This window comes from Andrena cerasifolii, chromosome 6 (genome assembly GCF_050908995.1).
Source record: "Andrena cerasifolii isolate SP2316 chromosome 6, iyAndCera1_principal, whole genome shotgun sequence".
NCBI lineage: Eukaryota > Metazoa > Arthropoda > Insecta > Hymenoptera > Andrenidae > Andrena > Andrena cerasifolii.
The window spans coordinates 17,027,566-17,046,517 of record NC_135123.1 but is presented as its reverse complement, the minus strand read 5'-3'; the positions used below and the strand labels follow the sequence as shown (position 1 = coordinate 17,046,517).

At 41.0% G+C, this 18,952-nt stretch overlaps 4 protein-coding genes across 14 annotated transcripts; 2 read left to right on the top strand and 2 right to left on the bottom strand.

Moving 5' to 3' along the window:
• Positions 1-18: 18 nt before the first annotated feature.
• Positions 19-8,067, bottom strand: Pi3k92e (phosphatidylinositol 3-kinase 92E). Of its 6 annotated transcripts, none has more exons than XM_076813598.1 (11): positions 7,385-8,065; positions 6,812-7,270; positions 3,727-4,158; positions 3,201-3,634; positions 2,774-3,076; positions 2,402-2,680; positions 2,196-2,308; positions 2,039-2,123; positions 1,569-1,883; positions 943-1,408; positions 19-849 (listed from the first exon to the last, which is right to left on the bottom strand). In XM_076813598.1, the coding sequence occupies exons 1-11, from the start codon at positions 7,526-7,528 to the stop codon at positions 718-720; spliced, it is 3,162 nt and encodes a 1,053-aa protein (XP_076669713.1). In that variant the 5' UTR covers positions 7,529-8,065; the 3' UTR covers positions 19-717. The 6 variants fall into 6 exon arrangements, with proteins under 6 accessions (XP_076669713.1, XP_076669714.1, XP_076669716.1 ...); XM_076813599.1 differs by having other exon boundaries at positions 2,039-2,308; positions 3,727-3,990; positions 4,108-4,158; XM_076813601.1 differs by lacking the exon at positions 1,569-1,883 and having other exon boundaries at positions 7,385-8,067.
• Positions 4,503-6,810, top strand: Spindly (spindle apparatus coiled-coil protein 1 spindly). The gene is made up of 6 exons (XM_076813620.1): positions 4,503-4,882; positions 4,964-5,264; positions 5,344-5,464; positions 5,524-5,839; positions 5,902-6,058; positions 6,144-6,810. The coding sequence occupies exons 1-6, from the start codon at positions 4,623-4,625 to the stop codon at positions 6,651-6,653; spliced, it is 1,665 nt and encodes a 554-aa protein (XP_076669735.1). The 5' UTR covers positions 4,503-4,622; the 3' UTR covers positions 6,654-6,810.
• Positions 8,068-8,442: 375 nt separating the features above from the next.
• LOC143370461 (uncharacterized) lies at positions 8,443-10,544 on the top strand. The gene is made up of 2 exons (XM_076815612.1): positions 8,443-9,908; positions 9,985-10,544. The coding sequence occupies exons 1-2, from the start codon at positions 8,767-8,769 to the stop codon at positions 10,112-10,114; spliced, it is 1,272 nt and encodes a 423-aa protein (XP_076671727.1). The 5' UTR covers positions 8,443-8,766; the 3' UTR covers positions 10,115-10,544.
• LOC143370460 (citrate synthase, mitochondrial-like) lies at positions 10,147-18,912 on the bottom strand. Of its 6 annotated transcripts, none has more exons than XM_076815605.1 (9): positions 18,644-18,912; positions 18,065-18,277; positions 17,204-17,542; positions 16,760-16,965; positions 15,598-15,730; positions 14,065-14,259; positions 13,773-13,874; positions 13,395-13,622; positions 12,383-12,516 (listed from the first exon to the last, which is right to left on the bottom strand). In XM_076815605.1, the coding sequence occupies exons 1-8, from the start codon at positions 18,758-18,760 to the stop codon at positions 13,413-13,415; spliced, it is 1,515 nt and encodes a 504-aa protein (XP_076671720.1). In that variant the 5' UTR covers positions 18,761-18,912; the 3' UTR covers positions 12,383-12,516; positions 13,395-13,412. The 6 variants fall into 6 exon arrangements, with proteins under 6 accessions (XP_076671723.1, XP_076671725.1, XP_076671724.1 ...); XM_076815611.1 differs by having other exon boundaries at positions 18,624-18,758; XM_076815608.1 differs by lacking the exons at positions 13,395-13,622; positions 13,773-13,874; positions 14,065-14,259; ... (3 more) ...; positions 18,065-18,277; positions 18,644-18,912 and adding exons at positions 10,147-11,070; positions 11,146-11,361; positions 11,429-12,163; positions 13,049-13,198 and having other exon boundaries at positions 12,249-12,516.
• Positions 18,913-18,952: the final 40 nt, after the last annotated feature.

Sequence of the window (18,952 nt, the reverse complement as noted above, 5' to 3'; positions counted from 1 at the left end):
GCAATGAAACGAGAGAGGTGAAGAATAACTTTTTTTTATTATCATAGTACAATCCGTATCTCAGTAGTACAATCCGAGGATTCTGAAACTTGAAGATTTCTCTGGTCTCGTGTCTTTGTACCCTTTAAAGCATTCGTTACGTCCAATCGAAAGGTTCTAGGAGGGTCGCTATATCGGCACAGCCACGACACTGCGATAATCTAGTAAACGGTAAACGACGACGGCGACGATGGTAGGCGTTGAAAGATTTCTCTGGTGAGAAGTTGGTACTCAACTCCCACGTGCATGTGTATATTCTCTTTAAGAATTCGCAGTGTCAAGCTCTGGATATGTACCGTAAACGTATTCTGCTTCCATTTTCCGTCACTCCACGAGCGAAAAGTCACTCTACTAGATATACAGTAGGACTAACATGAATCGAGTGCGTGAATGAGCCAACAATCAAGGCCGTGCCTGAACACGCGCACTATCGCACCGTCGCACCGTCGCACCGTCGCACCGTCGTCGCACGGTAACGAGCGAGTTGTGGAGCGAGTTTTGTGGAGCGAGTTGGGGAGCAACCGCGACCAGACACTTTCGGGCATCATCCTTTCATCGCCCATCAGATATGTCAGATTGAAACGATAACACTGATTCGCTCGGGGCGCTCGCCCTTCCTCGATCCTGATCGAGTAGTTGTCTTCTTTCTTCTATTCGATCGTATCGTATCGTATCGGTTCATGTGGTTTTATTGTTTTTCGACATGTTGTGAGAGGCCCAGTTCAACGATGTCTTCCAAGAATTGCAGAGAGCTTCGTCAAATTTGCTCCTAAAATGCTTCTGTGCCTCGATCTCGGACATCTCGAGTACCTAAGGTGAAGAAAGAAAAAACTAGCATTAACATCTGAATCCCCGGAGGTCTGGGTTAAAATTTCCTTGCAACTGCAACTGCTGTTAGCTTACCAAAGTGTCTCTTAAATAGTTGAGATCTTTTTCCGACGATAATTCTGGCAATCCGGTTGATATCATCATGGCGAACAATGATAATATCAGGCCTCCGTGCTGCCGCAGAACAAGAAAGGCTTGCTCGCAATGATTCTGGAATCGTTGAAACTCAACTGCTTGACCACCCTTTTTCGTTTGGCCCTTGTTTATCACATGCACGAAATCGTTAGTCAACACGAACGGCACGCGTTCACGCCTGAATCCAAATTTCTCTTTAAAATGCCCAAGTATGTGGCCAAAATCAACGTGAAACAATTGGCCGGTCTTCTTCACCATTATATTATCCGAATGTCTATCTGCGATCCCGAGTACGTATGTAGCTACGCAGTAACCGGCGCAACTCAAAGTGAATTCTTCGATAGCCCTGTTCAACGCAGTTTCGGTATGATTATGATCCTTCAACCAAGCGAGCAGAGAACCTCGTCTGTAGAAAATACAAAACCGGTGGGGAATATATAATAAGGGGGGATACAACATGTTCGCGAGTATCGCGAGGAAGGAAGAAGAGATCCTCCAAGTAGTAGTAGTAGTAGTAGTAGTAGTATGATGTACCGTAAACATTGCAATGTGTCTTTTGATCCTACCTAAAGGCGGCCGTTGCCGAGAATGTGCCTTTTTCTTTCTGTATATTCGCAATTGTTTCCGCGTTTAGAACCACTTCGATCATTCCAACTCTATTCTCCGTTGATATACAACCGTAAGGATTCATACGCAAGTCTAAGCCCTCTCTCTTCCATAGCTTGTCCATGATTCGTAGCATCTGAAGCGTTAGCATGTCTTGCCTCAAGTCGTCCCCGTGTTTCAGTATCAAATAAATATCGTCACCGAACGGATCAGCATTTTCAAAAACAAGCCAAAGCGGTCGCATTTTACTGTCCATCACTCTACATTTCTCGATTCTGTAAACCGTAATGTTTACGGATGTTAACGAAACACAACCATAAACCAACCCATAAACCAACCCATAAACGAACCCATGAACCAACCGTCTCGTCCCGTCTCGTCCCGTCCCGTCCATCGCCATTACACCTACTTGTCAAACATACACACTTACTTGATGCGTTTCCATCGGAAACTTGGATCCAACGGATTTAGAACGTTCGAAAGTGTTTCTTGGCAGTGAGGCTCTTGAATGAACTCTTGAAAACATTGCAAAGCAGCTTTACGATCTTTTCGTTGCTTTATTTGTTCAGATGCACATTTCAGTTTACCTAGGCACTCCATTTGTTTAAAGAGAAACCGCATGTGTTGCTGACTTCCTCTACAATAGGCTTCTAATATTAAACCGAATCGAACGGACACGGCACCCACCTGCATCTCTGACCTGCGAACAGCGTGTCATGATACCGCGATACGGTCGAGTCGAGTCGAGTCGAGCCAAGTGGTGGAAAGAAAGAGCAAAGCACGTCGCACAAACCTCAGGTGCCAGAATAGAAAATGACCGATCCTCCGATTGTTAAGCGCACGTCTCAGCAGAAACTCCGTGAGATCGCAGGACAAGTAATTTTCATGCTTCAGTGCTTGCGCCAGCTGCAACAAGTAGAGGCTCAAATCTTCATCGCTAACGTCCATTAAACAACGCACGGCGAAATTTCGGACATTTTGATCGGCGTAAGCATAGTCCAGTAGCTCGAGTGCCTTTTCCACGGGTAATTTCGGCCACTGTTGTACCAGTGCCGTAGCTTCGGCCACTTCCCTGTGTACGCGCAGAGAGAATCGGAACGTAGATAGAGAGGTAATTATCCGTTTGTCCTCGATTGATTCCGGAAATAGCATTTTATATTTTCACCTGTGATCATTCCATTCCACGCAGTGCAACAACTTGGCCAAAAGCGTGGGAATCTCGTGAAGACAGTGATGCCTTAACGTCCACATTATTTTTCGTTCTTGCTCGTGAAGCTCGTGCAATGGATCTCTGTCCGCCAACAGTCGAAGCTGTTCCAGTTGTTGAAGTTTCCCAGCGTCGCACTCTTCGTTCGGCGGCGGTTCTTCTTGAATCGATCGCTCCGCGGCAGACGATTCGCGCAACTTTCTCGCGTGTTCAACCATTTTCTCCGGAGTCGGATAAAGAACTGACTTGTCCTTTCCGTAACTGCAACATACCGAATAGGGGAGCGGAAACGGAGACGGAAAAGATATACACCTCGAAAAAGGAAAACAATGTAGAAGAAGAAAAAGAAAAAGAAAAAGAAAACGGAGAAGAAAAAGAGACTTACTTCGGAAACGTCAACATCAGAGCAGCTGCTCTGTCTATGTGAGGATTTGACACTACCGTTCCAAGGGGATGCAGAAGATCGTCATTTTGCATGTCTTCGGCGTATGTCCACGTATAAAGTGTCATCGCCCCCGTCTTTAACTGAGACTTGAAGTCATATATGGTCGTGTTAGCCCAACATAGGGGGTTTATAAAAAACTCTTGTTTCGTGTCTTTAACCAATCTACGACTCTTAAGTCCTTTCGCAGTCTTGCTAATCTCGTACAGAACGAAGCACAGCCTAGCCATTCGTGGTATATCTCGTACCTTTATATCAAACTTTAACGTTTCCTCCCACTCGCAACTACCATCCGCCGAACTGACAATAGTTTCTTTGGTCTTTTGGCTTTCGCACAATGATTTCCCACCATGAAAAAGACCTGCTTGAAGGCCAATCTATACGGGGAACAACCAAGGGGCCGTGAGTCGCGCGTAAAAAATAGCTAATAAAGATTAATTACCCTAGGGGATGGGGCACGCTCACGTACCTCGACAGTGCGATGAGCGGCATCACAGTTTAATCGCGATATTCCATTGACAGTGAAAGCAAACGGTTCCTCTATTTTCCAAGCAGATATATGTTTACCCTTCTTACGTAGGGTCAGCGTCGAGAAGGAAGGCCTCGTACGTTGCAGAGCGTCCGCCTCTGCATTTTCCATGCTACTTTCTTGATCCACAGAGACGCTATCTCGACTCGACGTAACCAGCGTAGGAGTAACATCCTTTGCCAGACAATCTTGAATGTAACTAAACTGTATTAACGGATAATCCCCAATTAAATACTCTTCTTGTCCGCACACCTTCAACGTGAAATCATTCGGGTGCCCGAAGGACATCAAGGTGTTTGCTCGTTTATTTAAAATAGATACCAGTAATTGATATGGCGTCGTGGTGTGTGATATTTGAAATGTGAAGGCCGTCTGAAATTTTCAAAATTACATTTCAATTGCAAACATTCTCTTCTCTAACGAGTACATAATGCTTCTGAATATCCTTTTTATTTCCCGCCACTTCCTCTCGCACACCGGGACGGGTGGTGGGAAAAAAGAGCGGGAAGGAGCATGAAGACGCCAGGGAATAGTCTACCGCAGTAAAGGGGAACGCGCCACGCATGCGCGTGATGACGCCGTCACGTCGAACCAATCGACGTCAAGGTTGCTTCCCTCTCCATTCCGATAGACTATTCCCTAGCATCGCTGCATGGGTGCGTGCGCGTGTGTTTGTTTGTTTGTCGTTGAACATAATATCCTACTAACCCTCTTCTACAAGCATCAACTTGTCCCGTACTTGTACATGTACCTGTACCCACCTCCTTTATCTCAGATGATAAAGTCAAGTCAAGCTTTAAGAATTGTAATATAAAGTGAGATCGTAATCTTCTAATATGTCAACGAGCAGGCTAATCGACGAAGAAAATAATGAAGAATACACCAAAGAAAACTCGGAAAGAAGCAGTGGCCGTTGTTGTCATCTACTGGAAATCGAATACGAAAGATGCCGGCAAGAAATTCACGATTTAAAACGGAAACTTGATTTGGACGAGGCAATGCTACGCGAAGTTCGAGAAGCAAACGAAATACACGAACATTCTCTTGATCGTCGAATCTCGGAGAAAGAAAAAATCATTTTTCAAACGGAAGAAAAGTAGTTTTTTTTTTCCTTTTCTTCCTTCTTTCGAAAAGAGATTCCTAACCTCTCTCTGTATTTTCCTACATTTCTTTTCAGGTACCGTGCTATAACGAAAGAATATGACAACGTAGTATCAAATCTTGAAACAAAGTTGGCAGAACAGACAACAGAAATTCAAAAATTACGCAACGAAACCGAATGTCTAAGAGCCATGGATCGTTCCACACCTCAGACTGACGTTTCCCTTCGAGTCGAGGATGGATCACCAACCTCCCTTCGGAATCGCATCGACGAGCTTGTGGTGCTTTTACAAACAGAGCAACATAGATCTGAATGTTCCGAAGAAACGATCAAACAATTGCAAATACGATGCAACGAATTGGAGTGTATTTCTCGAGTAAGGGACAAGTAATTCTTTTACCTCTCGAGCCAAGTTTACATTAAAAGACGATTATGGACTTTTTTTTTATCAATAGAATATGGAGGACCAGTTGGACGAAAGAAGCACAGCTTTAGAAAACGCTCGTGCGCAACTCATTTTAGGACGCGCTGCAGCAGTATCCTTAGAGGCAGATCCTGCCCATGAATTATGTAAAGGTAAGCGCATATAGACGAACAATTCAAGTGGAATCGTTCATTTCCATTCTTTCTGACAGGGAATTCACTTTTCGCCGAGGTGGAAGATCGTCGACAAAATGTATTAGGTAAAATGAACACGCTACGCGAGAAATATGCCGAAGCAAAACGCACGTGTAAAGCGCAAATGGCAGAGATTAAAATACTGAGAGCAAAGCGGGTCGAAACACTTGGACAATGGAAAAATGATGCGGGTCGTACTAGATGGAGCGAGAACGACCAGCTGATTCAGAAATATAAAGATAGAATATCGGATCTCGAAGGCAAATTAAAATCCGAGATGAAGAAAACCAGTGATACAAAAGAATTGAATAATTGCGCACACCCATCGTTCGAGTAAGGCCATCGAGTCAAAACGTATTAGTAATTCAATTTATGTAGGCCATTTCCATTCATAGGTACTTTCAATCTTTGCTGGACGCTAAAAGAAAGGAAACGAACGAGCTCCGAGTGAAAATAGAAGATCTTTCCACGCAAATGTTGATACAGGAAGAAGCAAAGACGAATATTATGAAAGAATTGCGATATTGGCAATGCAAAGCATTCTGCTTAGAGGTACAAATTATTGTTCTGGTCGTTACGTGCTTTGTGATGCTCGCAGGTACAACAAGAGCGAGTAAAAGTACTTTTTGCATCGTAGGAGCAAACGGGTGCTTTACAAGCCAAATTAAAATTGGACCTCCTGGATGATGCAGGACGTAAGGGGGTCTCTCGGACAGATTTCGAAGAGCATACACCACATCGAAAAACCGAGGTAACGACGAGAGAAACCGAAGCCATCTCGAAGCAGCTACATATATCGCAAACTTTTCATCCATCGCCATTACTAAATATCGTGTCCGAAACGGAGGATACTACTTGCCACCCTTTGAAAAGTTTAAGAGAATGTAAAGTCATGGAAAAAACAAACAGCAAAGAAAAAGCTAATCACAATGGTGCAACAGAGTCCGAAGCTATTCCATTAAACGAGTCATGCGAATTGAAGCATGCCAGAAATACTGACCATGGTAAGGACAAGTATTCAAAAAAGATGGTACGTTTTGCAGACAAATCAATTACCGAGGAGAGTAACGACGACGTAAAAAAGTCACCAGAGGCACACCACAAGTATCCAGTAGTGTACATACCAGTAGTAGACTCGAATAGCTAATGGAAGCTTTTCACTCTATACTCTACTTTTATATAATATACCCACGAAGATTTAAACTCTTTTCTCACACGACTATGGGGCTGAGACATGGTCGAAAGAATGTGTTTTGTACGCGACGATTAAAGTAATAATAACCTATTGTATCTCTATCTTCTTACCTCTGTATTCTCAAATTTCGTAACAAGGACAATATTTCCATCTTTCAAACGACATTCGATGTTTTTTGGTATTGCGGCAGTTGGAGCTAATCGCGTAGGAAACTGATAACGCACTTTCTCCATCCAAGATTTCTTTTGCCTCGCCATTGCGACCTCATCTCCCAAAACTCGCATCTTCCATCTAAAGTCATTCACCTCAGAATTTTTTAACGCCGCAAACTCATGCAGACCTTTCCCGATCAACAGGCCAATTTGAGAATCTAGATTCCTATCGCTTTTGACACCTTCGCGCTCCACAATTTTAAGCACAGCGCAGAACGGCTTGATGTCGCACAAACGTCTAGTCTCATCTCGTATCTCTTCCGCTTCTGAATTAGAATTGATACAAGAGAATACATAGGACGGAGCATCTTTTAATATACCATGAAGAGGATATTTGCTAGCTTCGTCCCAGAGCTCCTGCGTACAAATAATACTTGATGTTAATCATTCGTAGAAACAACTATATCGCGGGGTCGAGTATCGAAGGCACACAGCGACGACGCTTAGGAAAGTTTTTTAAACTTGACTCACCTCTTTGATTTCAGCCAAGGTAATATTGCGATTAGTCTCGAGCGGTATAACAACTCCATTTGGCATCAAACAAGTCAATTCGACAACTTCTGTGGGGGACTTTGACCAAAAGTTGTATGTATACGCACTCGGTATGTGTACCATCGTGCTGGGTTCTCTTTTACGAAATTGAGAAATGTTTCAATGAAACACACAAGAGATATTTAGCATCCGAAATATAGTAATTAGTCTAGGAGAAGAGAAACAAGATTCTATATCGTTCGAGTCGCATATCGCGACTGAAGATGTATCAATCTTCCTTCATTCAATGTCTTCGATACGCGATCGATTGGTTGTAAACAGTCGCACGATAAACGTCGGCGTTCCATGTAATTTTCTCCCTCATTTTTGCATCCATACATGTATGTAACTGCAAAGTTTACCCCAATCCTACAAAGGCTTTTAAATTCCGATTAAATTAACGAACCCGTTCTGGCTATCTATTCGCCTTCAAATAAGATCGTTGAGCGTTTCATCGACATCTGGCGTACAATCAAGTATATCGTAATGCAACGCGAAACTTTGTTTCACCTGAATCGCGAATGAAATGCATACGATCGTCTCCCTCTATGCGCGACAACAGCAGTAGAGCACTAGTCGGCCATTATCGCTATGCTATCAAATGCATCCTACGTGTACATACATACACCTCTATCTACACTCGCATACGCATATGTATGAATTACAGCCACTGATCAAAGAGGAGATATAATAAGAGGCGTCACTCGACAAGGACAGAAATAAACTAGGGAAATCACTAAAGACAACCAATTTAGGGCGAATTCCACTTACGCCCAAATCGCTCGTCAGTTTCATTAGGGTAGTTTTCCCTATACGCGACTGGACGCATCGTCAAGAATTTAAATTTCATTCCTCTTTTTCGACTTATTTACTTGTTATACTACTTGGCGTGCTTCCCAATTGTATGCTGCCAATGGTTGCAGGGACAGCAATGAAAAACCCTAGGTTTCTCTCGCACGCGCGTCGCTTCGCCATGAAAGGTTGCCTTAACTTTCGACAAATTTTTGAAATGGAAATCGATGAAGACAGTTGTAATTTGTTAGATCAAGGTTAGTTGCGGTTACGTGCCAGCAGGATGTAAAAGAATATTGATAGTGTGCAAATTATTAAGAATTATTTTGCATCATTTCATCGTTCACGCATCCGTTTATACGGGACTCTTATCTACCACTCGTTGCGGGAATACTTTGCAGTAAGAAACCTTCGGCTACGATGCAGAAGGTTAATCACCGATGCGACTGAATGATAAATACACAATAAAAGACGTAATAGTTAAGTCTAAGGTAGATTTAAATAATCTAGAGAATTAGTAAACAAGTACAATGAGTAACAGAGAGAAAAGTGACTCGCGTTCGGAGCTCTGTGGTAAATCGAAGGACGAACGCGATAGAAGGCAGTCGGTGTCTTCGCAGAGCGACGATTCCGACGCTAAGAAAAAGAGACGCAACACGTGCAGTAAAGATAAGAGAAAGAAATCGAAGCATAGGAGCAGTTCTAGTAGTTCGAGCTCGTCCAGCGCCTCCAGTCACGACGCTAAACACCAAAATGAGAAGGACAAGCGAGGCGACAAATGGGACAAAAGGTACGAGAACGGGCTGAGATCGTACAGGATTAATACCAGGGAAAGCAGAGGATATTACAAAGGGCGCAGTGGATTCATGGATAATCGTAAACGTAACTTCGGTTATCGACCTTATAAACACTCTGGATTTTACGATAGGAATAGAATCCACAATAATTCACAGTATAACAGATACAACGAGAGAAGGGGGAATAGATTTTCGAATCATAACAGCAGGAGACCACCTTACGACAGATCCAGGAGTAGAAGCAATCAAGATCACGATCATCAGAGAACCGTAAAGGATTCTAGCGAGCATTCGCGGGAGAGCAGCTCGAAAGAAAGACACGCGAAGCATTCGAGCGTCGACAAAACGGAGCCGAAGAAGGGAGACGTGGACGAGACTCGTTCGAGGGGAAAGGAGAAGAAGAGGGCGGAAGATACGCAAGAAAAGACTGATCATCCTACTGGTAAAAAGTCAAAGAGGAAAAGATCTCTGTCGTCGTCCAGTTCCTCGAGCGTTAGCAGTACTAGTAGCGAAAGTAGTAGCAGTAGTTCTAGCAGTAGCAGCAGCAGCAGTAGTTGCAGCAGTAGTAGCACCGACACCTCCGAGGACGAAAGGAAACGCAAGAAAGCGAAAAGGAAAGCCAAGAAGCTAAAGAAAGCTATGAAGAAGCGTAGGAAGAAGAAAAGGATGAAGAAGAAATTGAAGAAAAAGCTAAAGAAGACATCTTCCAAGAAGAGAACACGCGGCACTGAGAAATCCAAAGAGAGCGTTTCTAAGGATATTTCGCAAGAAATATCGGAGCGGGCGAAGGCAATGGCACCGATGACGAAAGAGGAGTGGGAGAAGAAACAGAGCATAATGCGCAGGGTTTACGATGAAGAAACTGGAAGATACAGGTATCCTTCGTAATAGAAGCTTATTTTTATTCAGAAATATCGACGAACGTAATACATGGATCTAATATTTCTGCAGGCTAATGAAAGGCGACGGTGAGGTTTTGGAAGAAATTGTGAGCAGGGAGCGTCATAAAGAGATAAACAAACAAGCGACTAAAGGAGATGGAGAATACTTCCAGGCACGGTTAAAAGCCAATGTCTTGTGAACTATTTTTCTATGTATACTAAAGTAATACCCTTATATAATAATTACTTTATTGTCAGTGTTAAAACCCTGTATGACAATATGTTTTATAATGTCTCAGAGAAAATACTTATGTTGTACATTAATGAAACCTGTTTACAGTATGATTTCAATCGTATTACATGCACAGAACGTTTCACTCGGAACGTTAATGACCAAATGTTTAAATATAATTCACAACGAAAACAACATAGATTTTAAATCAGTTTTATACAGTCACATCTTTTTCATACCGTGACGATCAACGTTCACTGCGATGTACGAAATAGACGCAGACACTGAACGTAATATGTAACAGTACCTCTGATGAAAATTGCTGACTACTTTTTATTTTCATGTAAACCACTTACGTTCGGCGAATCATTTTCAAAATATAAATTCTATCCTTTCCATACGAATTGTTTTATTACTTAGTTATATACAGCGTATTTTACAAATTCATAAAAATTTATATAAATCTTCCGTTTTCTTTTAATTTAGATAACCGATAGGTGTGCGAAGTTAAATCTTGTTTTCTCATTAAGGATCTCAGAAATATTAAATCTATCTCGTTACGTATATTTACGTACTAAAGATAGTTAGGTAAGCCATGTAAAGATAGAAGTGGTACAGGTGTTAAGTGTTTAACGTAAACTTTCAAAGACGGCGTAAAAAATGGAGAAAGCGCAGATAATTCCATGAGAATCAATATAACTGTATGAAATAAGTTGTATGGCCGTCTCGATAAATAGGATCGTCCGTGATTGCTGCGCGACATAACGGACACGAACGTTCTCTGTCTAACCACGTCGAGACACAGGTCTCGCAGAAAATATGTTTACAATGTAGTTTTACTGGCATTGAGTATTCCTCGTGACAAATTGCACAAATGCCGCCGGACGCTGTTAACTGTTCCTTTGACGGTGATATACCCAAGTTCTGTAACATAATTAATTATTAACTACTTGTAAGCCTGTATGATTTCGTTTGGAAAAAGAGAAGTACAAAGCATACCACGTTCTGAAGTAATTTCCAAATAGCGGTATGGAATAATTTTACACGGGACAACAGATCATTCCCTTTGCTTACTGTGTATAATACAGAGAAAGATACCCCCAAGATTTTTTCGGGGCCTTGGTACGCTTCAAAAAAGTAATACAACCATGGCTGAACAGGTGCAACGCATCGATAAAGTTGAGACGTTGCCTCTACCATGAGATAGTATTTCCCCTGGAATAAACTTTCCCTATCAGACCGCTTCATTAGCATCGCTAACCGATCGCGTATCGAGACTTACCCTCTTCCGAAGCGCCAATAATTTCGATGGTAAACATGTTAAAAGAACTTTGCAAACAATGGTAATCAATTTCAGGATAAAGTCCGTTATCAAAACCGACCACAGCAACTCCCAGATTGTGAGAGGTTGGGTATATGGAGAAAACACGTGTGTATCATATTCAAAATTAATAAAAACTATACACGCAACGATATAACATGTAATAACAAAAAGTGATGTCCAGCTTTTATTGTGTTGTTTCGCGATCTCCCGTTTCACAACGTTGTTAGCATGATTGAACGTGACGAGTAATACTATAAAGTTTAGTATACCAGCTCTATGGTCGTAAAGGCCTTTAGCAAGAAGAATGGAAACGAAAGGGATATATTTCTGAAATACTGTAAGTAGCGCACGCGTCTCTGGACTAATTTGCAACGCCTCCGTAGAGTTCTCCTCTGCGTTATTATTGTTGTTGTTGTTGTTATTGTTATTGCTGTTATTGTTCTGATTAATAATGTTCTGCGTTTCACTCACTATTTCATTCGCGCCTTCGCGAATGTAATTTAGAAAATTGTCTCTCGCGGTTGCTCGGTCGTAATGACGATTGTCGTGAGCCGAAGTGTCGCGCGAATTCGCACCATTTGTTGGTGGATCCTCAACGTTAATTACGTAATTGTCGGAAGAAGGAGGTATTGTGCTCGGCGGATTTTGTAATCTCTGAATGCTCAATAACGAACTTAACGAAATGCCGGGTTGCTGTAATGAGAAATAATAAAACAAAAGCCATTACTAGTTACATCGTTACGATAATTAAGGAAATATGCGGTACGACTGCACTTACAACACGTACATGCTCTATAAGAGGCCTGATCTCCTCTATGGTAGAAGATATATTGTTTGCGAATAATCTGGAGTGTTCCATGGTTCTAGCACTGAAATTAAAACCTCTTATGCTAATAGATGGTGCAGACTGGCTTGCTGTTGATGAATGTGTCATTAGCAATCCCGAAGATTGCCTAATGTTATTTGTATTTGATGCGTGTGGCATCGTTGAATTGCGAGGCACATCAATAATTTCTTCCAGTCGTACATAATCTCCCATTCTGTATCTGTAATAATAACGATTCTTTACATTCACATTAACGTGCGCGTGAAACTTGTTATTTGAAAACGACTTTATGCCACGAAAACGTAAACACGAATGTCTGTCACCAATATATCGTAGAAACGTTCGAATGAATGCGCGTTGCAGCTCATCTAATTGGCAATTGTGAAAAGTAACGTTTATTATAAAACGATATATTGCCGTAAACGCGAATGGAATTCTCATCGATATACGCACGACTTGAAAAGACGTTTACATACGATAGAGATTTCTTTTCGTCACACTCTCGCTGGGTAGCTTAAGTTATTGGCGAGAGATATTATCATAAGTCTTTATCGATACATCCGTGCGACCCTAATATTGACAAAACATATGGTAAATTATAAGAGGAAGGGAATCGTGCATTCGCTTCCGAATAGCAAACGTTAGGTCCCCTAACCATAGAAAGTATTTGACGTACTAAGAGTCTTTTGTAAGAAAGTCATTTGATATTTCGATGTATGTTAAGCTACTAGGATGCAATACAAAGCACTAACTTTTGCACTTTTTACAAATATAAATCCTTGTTAAGGATTTCGTTAAGTGTATTTCATAATTTTTGACGTGCGTAGGTATCCAGTCACGCCATTTTCTTTGAAATTATTCTCACTTGGAGCACAATTGGATGTGGTACCAACTGAGCACTAATGGTAAGCGGCAGTTTCGAAAGTACGTACATCTTATCCGATTTCTTGTAGCCAACTTATGCTTAATAACATCGCGATTTAAATAACAAGCTATTATATTGAACGAGTGTCGAGTGTCCGTGATTTCTACTATTACTGTTATTTAGGAATTCGTTGATATCTGGTGGTTAAGTATTTGAAGATTGAATAACGATACCTCATGACTCAGTGGTACTCATTTCCGGAAATATTTCATATGCTTTGGGCGTTTATGTTTCCTTCGTATTCCTCGAACGGTGTTCCAGTAAGTGTAAGTGCATTTTGCTGCTGGACACTCGACCGGTGTGTTAACAGCTCTTGTCCAAATGATCGATGCAACTGCACCCAGTGCTCGTGACATACATAACAATACTTGATTGAAATTCATGTCTTTCAACCCGTAAGACTTGAAGAGATGGAAACATATTGTTGGTTAGTGCAAATAGAAGATAAATATAGCGGTTGTAAGTTTGCGATAATTTAAAGTCCCAGGACAACAGTTCTTTTTTAAAAATTTTATAAGACGAGGATAGAAATGATAAAATAGTTAGCGTACCTGAAATATTGGTGCCGCGATTGTACTTTGTTCGGGATAAACGTTTCTTCCTTTTGCCGTTTTCATCATCGCGGTTAGTATTCGCGTGATAGCTTGCGATAACTAGGAAAGAAGATATACTCGTATCAGTTGTATTATTTTGTCCGATACTTAGTGACAAGATATAATTGAATTATTCTTTTCTAATAAACATTAACATTTCTGAAATTAACTATTCTTTCTGCAAAGCAGTGTCGCTCAACTTGATTTATTTGAAGTTATGTACATTTATAATGAAATTGTCTTTGTGTACCTTGACATCAGGATCGTCTGCCAAATAATCCCTGGCGTAATTTAATAACGCGGTGTAACGGGGATCGTAAAACTTTGTCTCCTTGTAGCCGACCAATTTGTCCTTTTCAATCAAATTGGCCATGCAACTCTTTAATTTTTCTTCTTTTAGTTCCCGGCCAAGAAGACTTTGTACTTCCGTTTGGAATTCCATGTACTTTTATTGGAAGGAAAATAAAATAAAGTTAGTATTGCCAACTATCTATTACTTACAATTACACCTAATTAACTGTTTTTACATATACTAGAGTAATGCGTTTCTTAAATACAATTGTGCATCCGAATAATTATTAATTAATTACCCCAAATTATAAGCAATTATTATTAACAAAGGATTTAGCAATTTTTCAAGCATAAAGATTCTACTATCGAAATTTCTTAACGCAGAGTGCCTTAAAGTTGTGGGACAAAGAGGGACATACACAATTCTTTACTATTTTGCATTCTGAGGTGTCATTTTTAAGGTATAAGCAATTAACATTTAAGGGGGTACTCTAGTGACCGTTTTTCAACGCCATCTTCGGGAATTTATTTAACAAAAACTATAAGTTTATACTATCTGGCGTTTTGCTTGCACATTATGGTATGTTTGAAATAATGCTCAGAATTTTTTTGAACTTTTTTTATCGCACATATACATATAGTCGGTAATGCAAACTTTTTTAAAAAAAAATTTTACCGACGGGCGTTGGTGTGGGAACTGTTTTAATCATTACAAATGGAAAAACTAAGGTTTATTTTCTTTATTAGGTTTGTCGTTATGGTTGGAACCACAGAGGCCCCCAAACAAGGAAATATTTTTAAATTTCGGTTTTAAATTTTGAATTAAACTGGCACTATAAAATGGGTTAAAAAAGCAAGAGGGGTACATTTTTCTTTACCATCATCCCAAAGTTGCCACCCCCCTGGAAAACAGTCTCCGGACGCCCCTGCCCAGACTGTCATAAACCACGTGTCTTCGTGCCCCTATTTATATCGTTGATCAACATTCCCACCATTCTCAAATATGTATCTACTTTACAGGCATGTACTCTGAATTTAGGGATACACAAGAGTGCTCTTGTCGCGCTTCGAGCAATCAGTATTATTCGGGCCGCGATAGCGAGAAAGATATTGCTCGCGTTCTCTTTCGAAAGATACTGCTGCGTTGCCTCTGCTTGTTTTCTGCTCCGTAACTTGTTCTTATCAATATTCTTTCGCACACGCGTGAAAATCGGAAAATTATAATGACATTTATTGTTAATTGTACGATACTAATTGCGAATCTGCTTCAATTCTCGGTATTCAAATGGCTTGCGTCGGACTCCTAAACTTCTAAACCCTCTATCTTAAACACGCAGCTCGAGATTGCAAAATGGTGAGCGATTTTTCGATTTCTTATAACATAACGAAATCTCATGTTTAGACTTGTCCCACGATTTTGAAGGATTTCGTATACTCGAGGAAAGTTCTCTAAAGTTGTTTAAGCTCTCGATGAAGATTTTTTAAAATTTACTTGCGACATTGTGCCGCTCTTAGGTTCATTGCTGTATGCCAAAACTCCGGCCGCTAGGGCTTGATTAATATCCAATTGGGAGGCTCCGAGTATTTCTGTGACATGGACAGCGGGTACACCTCCATCTTCGTCCCTTTTTAGAGAATACACGTAATTTAATTCTTTAAAGATAGTTTAGTAACAAATATATTCAATCACGATCAAGAGCGTCCGTAGAGTTTTTTCCAGAGGGGGAGGGGGCAACTTTGGGGTGACGGTGAAGAAAAATATAGTAATGAAAAAACAACCCTGGCGATGACATCGACGAATCTGATTTAATTAAAAATTTAAAATCGATATTTAAAAATCTTCGCTTTTTTAGTATGAACTTACAAGGGGAGGACACCATGTGGTGGACGCCGATTTTGATGAGCCTTGGCACGATGGATCTATGCTGAAAATAAGTAAATAGGTGTCCAAGCGTTTCTGCCAATGCGCCTTAATAATAGAGATATTTACATGGAAATTATTTTTTTATTCCCCTCTAAAGGAGCCGGGGTGCCTTTTGAAGATTTTCCCAAGTTAAAAAAAAGTTATAAAAAAAGTAATTTATAAAAAAAATTTATAAAGTTTTTTTTAACGTGGAGACATCTTCAAAAGGCACCCCGACGCCTCCAGAAGGGAACTGTGATGCCAGTTCGGGGACGGGTTCCCTCGAGAATTTCCCCCACCTCGCGCACACTACACCAGAGCTGCGCGACCTTGAGTTGGACTCCGAAGCGCCTAGCTCACGGACACGCTCCGGCGTAGTATGCGCGAGGTGGGGGAAATTCTCGAGGGAACCCCTCCCCGATCTGGCATCACAGGAAGGGAATCTCCCGCGGGCGCCAGGGTAGTGTGGGATTTTTACCTACTAAAACCTTAAATTTTTTAATAATTTATATGTAAATATCTCTATTATTAATGCCCATTGGCAGAAACGCTCAGACACATATTTACTTATTTTCGATATAGATCCATCGTGATGAAGGCTCATCAAAATCGGCGTCCACCACATGGTGTCCTCCCCTTGTTAGTAAAGATCAGTTTTTAAAAATAAGCGATTTTTTCTCAGAAACCAGAGTGATTCCCCCTCCGGACGCCTATGGTCACGATGGATAAATACATTGTGCGACTTGCTTACGCGTTCAGAGTAACATATAATCGAAGGAAATCCATCAGAGATGTCTTATGACTTTCCGAAATGATCGACGCGTTACTCAAACATTCCAGCAAAAATTGTACCCAGTCACCTTCTTCTTTCACGTTCTTCATTTTTTCTCCTCTAGCAACCAGGCCAACTATCGCGGGCAGGGTTGCCAGCAGCTCCATACTGTCCTCGTATGTGTACTGGAATCAGAAACAGCACACACATATTATAAACAAAAGTCAGGTCTGAAATTTCATTGATCACCTTGCTTGGATTTTGTTTACCATTTACTTTTACACTCTGAAACTTCAGTGAATCCTTCTTACCTTTCTGCCCTTTGTAGTCATTAACGAATATTTAATCTCGATGCGACAAACACGAATTAAGATTTTTCAATAATATCTAGTCTTGTAACGAATATTTTTGTTCTCAACTTACTTCCCAATGAGTGTAGCTCGAAGCTCTATTTTGCAAAGCCCCTTTCACGTGTTTGTCAGAATCAAAAATCGCGAGGGCCATCGACAGCCTTCCCAGAGGTGTCGTGGTCTTCGGGAGAGTTTGGAGAATGGAGCCGACGATTCCCCCGCCTGGTCCTGACCACCAGTCCTTCCTTTTTTGACGTCGTAATGTCCAGTCGGCGATTAAGGAAGCAGTCTGCTCTTGCGTCGGAACGTCGCCAGTTAATAACAACCAAAAGACAGCTTCTGCGCTTGGCGATTTTCCTTCGCGAGGTAAAAGGGTGATGACTTCAGGCATAGATAATCCCCTGTATTTTATCTGTGCAAAATGGTAATCTCCCGTAGACAATTTGTCATAGACTTGACTAAAATGTATAATGTGGGATATCTAGAGAAATTTTAAAAAACTGAAGAAGGGCGGAATTTAATTAACTGGTATAAACGCAAAAATAAATAGAAGGCTATCGCGATTCCATATAAATATAATGAATGCAGCTTTCCGCATTAAGCATTGCATGTTTTCAAAATTCGAATTGTTCATTAGTAGTAGTTTAATATTTCTTATTATAGTCAGAGTTCGGAGGGATTCGGTTGCACTGGTGGAGGGGGAAATACCTACAGGAGTGGTGGTAACGCGTGTATGAATTGCGCCTGCGTCAGTCACGCACACATTACCCCCTCTCCTGCAGGTGTTTCCCCCTCCATCAGTGCAGCCGAATCCCTCCGAACTCTGATTATAGTTAGGTATGTGTCGAATTGTTCCCTGGATAGAAATATTGTACTTATAGCGTTACAAATATGTTATAAGAACAAAAATTGAACTTGAGCTAGTGAAACTTACCCCACATTTTGGGTCAGTCTCGGATGTTTCTCTAACCATAGTGTTTACCCCGTTCAGCCCTTGATACATATTTTCCACCGTGATGTGACTGACCACGGAAGTGCCATGTTGCTGACGAAAATTCCTCAGTAAGTCGTAATGCACAGGAATCTTCTCGCAGAGAGCTTCCTTCAAATTTGTGCTCGTACTAGGAACTCCCCTCGTTGTACTCACCTTAACATTTAATCGATAGATTCATATTTTCGTCAAATTGCCATTTTTAAAGCGTTACTTTCATGCGTGACATTTAAAGTAAATCAATCGGACGTTTCTTTGAATTACCAATGTATATTTAAAAGGAATCGATCCGAAAAAGAATGTATTTAATTCGCGGAACAGTTATGTTTTTCTATGCAATTTCTTATTGTTTTAACTAAAAAGTTTCCAATAATTAATGGCTGTAAAAAAAAGAAATGTTATTCCATTGCCTTCGAATTTATAATCCCACAATTTCATTAGCTCCGTGCGTCGTTTACGAATATAATTTCGAAAAGCAAATTGGCTGCGAGTAACCTCGTACATGGATAAATCGATTCCAACCGTCAATTCGTATCGCCGTCCTCCGAAATTACTATTGCCAAAGTTGTGCCTTCTGGGGTTCTTTAAAATCACCGTCCGCGCAATTGTGCGCCGGAAGCTCCTCCGAAATTGTAGCATTTTTTTTTATCAAGTTCCTCTTCTAGGAAGGCCAATCTTCTAATATGATGCAGTGGGGGGTCATTACACAGTGCTGCAGAATTTACTCGCTGTATCCTTATTACTCTCTGATTTTAGTTTTGTGTTGTGCAAAACGAAGCATAAAATTTAGACATTGCTTTACTCCATGGCAGGAGGGCGAGGGAAATTAAA

Bases quoted from the DNA above. Each gene is read 5' to 3' on its own strand.
- Pi3k92e (XM_076813597.1), bottom strand. From the start codon at position 7,528: ATGGTACACATACCGAGTGCGTATACATACAACTTTTGGTCAAAGTCC. The intron at 7,271-7,384 runs GTGAGTCAAGTT...ATTTGTACGCAG, and splicing joins CCTTGGCTGAAATCAAAGAG to GAGCTCTGGGACGAAGCTAG. The intron at 3,635-3,726 runs GTACGTGAGCGT...TTCCCCGTATAG, and splicing joins CCGCTCATCGCACTGTCGAG to ATTGGCCTTCAAGCAGGTCT.
- Spindly (XM_076813620.1), top strand. From the start codon at position 4,623: ATGTCAACGAGCAGGCTAATCGACGAAGAAAATAATGAAGAATACACC. The intron at 5,265-5,343 runs GTAAGGGACAAG...TTTTATCAATAG, and splicing joins AATTGGAGTGTATTTCTCGA to AATATGGAGGACCAGTTGGA. The intron at 5,840-5,901 runs GTAAGGCCATCG...TTCCATTCATAG, and splicing joins TGCGCACACCCATCGTTCGA to GTACTTTCAATCTTTGCTGG.
- LOC143370461 (XM_076815612.1), top strand. From the start codon at position 8,767: ATGAGTAACAGAGAGAAAAGTGACTCGCGTTCGGAGCTCTGTGGTAAA. The intron at 9,909-9,984 runs GTATCCTTCGTA...ATATTTCTGCAG, and splicing joins GAAGAAACTGGAAGATACAG to GCTAATGAAAGGCGACGGTG.
- LOC143370460 (XM_076815605.1), bottom strand. From the start codon at position 18,760: ATGCTACAATTTCGGAGGAGCTTCCGGCGCACAATTGCGCGGACGGTG. The intron at 15,731-16,759 runs GTAAGCAAGTCG...TTCTCTAAAAAG, and splicing joins TTATATGTTACTCTGAACGC to GGACGAAGATGGAGGTGTAC. The intron at 13,875-14,064 runs GTACACAAAGAC...CTTCTTTCCTAG, and splicing joins CAGACGATCCTGATGTCAAG to TTATCGCAAGCTATCACGCG.